Source organism: Biomphalaria glabrata, chromosome 5 (genome assembly GCF_947242115.1).
Source record: "Biomphalaria glabrata chromosome 5, xgBioGlab47.1, whole genome shotgun sequence".
NCBI lineage: Eukaryota > Metazoa > Mollusca > Gastropoda > Planorbidae > Biomphalaria > Biomphalaria glabrata.
In genome coordinates this window covers 6,330,639-6,334,770 of record NC_074715.1, presented here as the reverse complement: position 1 = coordinate 6,334,770, position 4,132 = coordinate 6,330,639, and the positions used below count along the sequence as shown (strand labels likewise).

Sequence of the window (4,132 nt, the reverse complement as noted above, 5' to 3'; positions counted from 1 at the left end):
CGAGGAAAGTTGAGAAGAGATGAATTGCAACGAAGTGAAGAGATGAATTGCAACGAAGTATAGCTAACTGTAAACTGACAGATGTTGTACAGTCTTCTACGCTACATGTTACAGTAACGAATTGTTAGAGTTAATAGTCATTAAAGTTATATGAAACTGAAAGTTTAGTCGTCAAGTTCTTTGCAGTGTTTTTATTTATGTGCCTACTAATACATTTAGCCAGAAGATTCAGAAATACGTAACACTATTTATCTGCCATCACTCGCAATGACCTTAAATTGCTGCACACTAGTCTTTGCCATCCGGGCGTTACTCGACTATTGCACTACGTAAGGACTAAAAATCTTCCATTTTCCTGTGATGACGTCAGAACTGTAATAGAACAATGTCAAGCTTGTGCAGAACTAAAGCCCCGTTTTTTTCGACAGCCGACCGGAGAACTGATTAAAGCAATTCAACCTTTTGAGAGAATTAGTATGGATTTCAAGGGACCTCTCCCTACTGTTTCAAGAAATAGATATCTACTTACCATTATAGATGAATTCTCTAGATTCCCATTTGCATTTGCATGTCCCGATATGTCTTCCTCTACGGTTGTTAAATGTCTCAATGAACTATTCGCCCTATTTGGATTTCCAGCGTACGTCCACACTGACAGGGGAACTTCGTTTATGTCTACAGAGGTGCAGCATTTCCTCCACGAGAGAGGAATTGCAACCAGTAGAACGACCCCTTACAGTCCGAGAGGAAACGGACAAATAGAGAAACTTAACGGGACCTTATGGAAAGCCATCACCTTGGCTCTACATTCTAAGGAATTGGACATAGCTAAATGGGAACTACTACTAAATGATGCTCTGCAATCCACCCGGTCATTACTATGCACTGCAACTAACAGGACACCACATGAACGACTTCTTGGGTTCAACCGAAGAAGTGGTTCTGGGACATCCTTGCCAACATGGTTGACCAGTCCTGGTCCTGTCCTGCTGAAGAAGAACGTTAGATCATCTAAATATGATCCCATAATAGAGGAAGTTGATTTGGTAACATGCAACCCTCAGTACGCTGTAATCCGAACACCAAACGGACGAGAGGAAACTATCTCATTACGAATGTTAGCCCCTAGGGAAGAACAAAAAGTTATAGAAAATGAGAATCAGAGTGGAACAGAGCTTGATACTGACTGCCCCATCCAAAGCTCACCTCCCAGGAATCAACCTACTGATTCTATCATGCCTGAAGAAACCACCAGCACCACCGAAGACATAGCCAGACCGTCCGAAACTCAAGCAGAAGAAACTACACATACATACAATCTTAGAGTAAGGAGAACTAGGCCCAACTACAAAGTGTAAAAGCTCATCAGCTTACTAGAGCTCTTACTTTGACATTTTACTACTTTCATTTGGTTTTGTTGACTTGACTTTAATGTGATATTTGATCTATCATGATATATTTTAATAAGCTATTTTATTTACCATGTAATATCAACATGTTACATTATGTCATGCTATTCTACATTGTTTGTTTACTTGAATCTCTATTATTATTCCACACTTACTTATATCAACATGTTACATTATGTCATGCTATTCTACATTGTTTGTTTACTTGAATCTCTATTATTATTCCACACTTACTTATATCAACATGTTACATTTTGTCATGCTATTCTACATTGTTTGTTTACTTGAATCTCTATTATTATTGTGCACTTACTTAATTCTTTCATTGTTGATAATACTAGTTAGCATTATTTGAACCGGGGGTGAATGTTATGAAAATTATATTCTGTATCGGTTGTCGTACTTATGTTTACATGTGCTTGTAACTCGTCCGTGAGAATGTGTTCACGAAATGTGTGTTGTGTAGTCATTCAGTGTATTAAAGCCATACTATACAGACATGGTTTTCGACTCTCTTATCTTTATGTTCATAACACAAACCAACTATCTACTAAATTACTCCAACTTACTACACTGAATCTAGATCTATAATCTATATTATTAACATCCTAACCATAAGTGGTCTAGATCTAAAATATTCTACAACTATCTAGTATAACCACAACGAACCCGTAACACTAAATCTAAAATACGCCTTACTTTCTACTAAGGACTAAGACAGAAGTACCAAAATACTACAGCAGCAGTTAAAGCAGCAGTAATTACAGCAGTTAAAGCAGTTGCAGCAGCAGTTAAAGCAGTATTACAGCAGTAATAATTGCAGAAATATTAAAATATTTACAAGCCAGACCACAAAGATCTTCACATGTCACACAGACAGAGAAACTGTACTGACCACTGGTCAACTGTACAGCAAGCAGTATGGATCTAATTATTCATACTACCCCACCCTAACCCATATAAAAATCAGCGGAAGTACAAACACTAATTCTGGTACTAGCCTATAAAAAATGATATAAAAGTAGCTCTAATCTATAAAATTAATAACAAGGTTACAAAGACAGTTTGTGTGGAAACACAAACTCAAAATCGGCCCCCGAAGTGGTCCACCCAGGCAGGCTTCAATATTTTCAGAAAGAACATCCGAATGAAATTATATCAAAGACAAATGAGAGATAAGAATGGAGAAAGAAGGTTGACAGATCTTGTGTAGTTCCCCAACGCTTCAGCAGATCAAAGGATACGTGCAAGTGAATGCAAAGTTAGATGTGAACCTGGCCTAACTAGTTCCCCTTTCAGATCTTGTGGTCTATAGGGCAGATGATGTAAAGCTCACCTGTTTTTGTGGCCTACGGTCAACGAGGGTGTCATGTAGCCAACACAACGACAAACCGCCTTTACTTTTCCCCAATTAATGTCAGGTAGCCATTAGAGCTGGGTGGACTCAGAGGCGCCCAAGGATTCCGAAGTTGAAAATCCCAGTCTTCACCAGGATTCGAACCCGGGACCCTCGGTTCGGAAGCCAAGCGCTTTATCGCTCAGCTACCGCGCCTCTCCTGGCCTAACTGAAGTCTTATAATTAATGTAATTGTTTTGAAAATGCTTAATCTCTTATTCGTATCCTAAAAAAAAAAAACATTTCCGCTATTAAAAAAGTTTTAGGAAAATTAAGTTTACAAGATTACTATTCGTTTTAAATTAGGTCTAACTTATAATGCATACTAATTAGCTTTTTTTCTTTAAAAAAAAACTGCTTGCATAACTGATTTAAAAAAATAAGATTTTTCGCTTTCAGGAATAAAAAAAAAAAGTAGCCGTTGCATCAGAACTTTGAATGGTCTAAAATATTGTGATTTCGGATTTTCAATATCTTTTCTAGTTTACGAGATTTAAACGGGACGGACGGACAAACGGTAGACGGACAGACATTTCGCACAAAACTAATAGCGTCTTTTCCCCTTTCGGGGGCCGCTAAACATGAAAATACATGTAAAAATAGCTCTGGGAGCGCAAGCTCATATGTGTAAATATAGGCTAGTACTTACTATAACAGAAGTTACATAACTTAACAAAACAAATGTAAAGAAAATATTTTTTGGACAAAAAATATACAACCATTTGGATAAATGTGTTAAAAATATGGTAAATAGTCACCTCCCCTAATAAAGAGCCTCCAGATTTCCCGCGGCCTCCTGATTTACCAGAAGCTCCTGAAAATCTCCTGAAATTGCAAAATATACGAAAAAAGTACTGGAAATCTCAGGAAATTTTAAAAATCTTTTGAAAACTCAAAAAAAAATCTCCCGAAGACAAAAATTGACATTTTGGGATGTCATTCAATATGGCAAACGACAATACTACGCGCAATTAAAAAAACGGCATTATCCCATAATTTTGGAATCTGGTGAAAGAAGCTTCTCGCACCTCAAACTAATGAAGAATTACTTGAGGTCAACATTACTCGTAGATAGATTGAACTATTTGGTAATTCTTGCTATTGAGCGTGATCTATGTATGAAATAGAATTTTTATGATGTACTGTTAGACTTCGCTACACGCAAGTCTCGTAAAGTAATTCTGAAGGTAGAAAAGAATGAATAAAATGCAAAGACGAATTTATTTTCTATTAAAAATTTTATAATTTTCATTTATTATCCGTATCCCTACCCAAACTTGGCCCCACCAAATCCGTTTCGCATAGAGCCCCACAATAGTTGAGTCCG

The 4,132-nt window shown here is 37.1% G+C and overlaps 1 protein-coding gene across 1 annotated transcript; it reads left to right on the top strand.

Annotated features, from left to right (window-relative positions):
* Window positions 1–248: 248 nt before the first annotated feature.
* Window positions 249–2,355, top strand: LOC129926207 (uncharacterized; the record flags this gene model as incomplete). The annotated part of the gene is made up of 1 exon (XM_056028673.1): window positions 249–2,355. A coding segment is annotated over one exon (1,110 nt), but the record flags the coding sequence as incomplete, so codon positions are not given.
* Window positions 2,356–4,132: the final 1,777 nt, after the last annotated feature.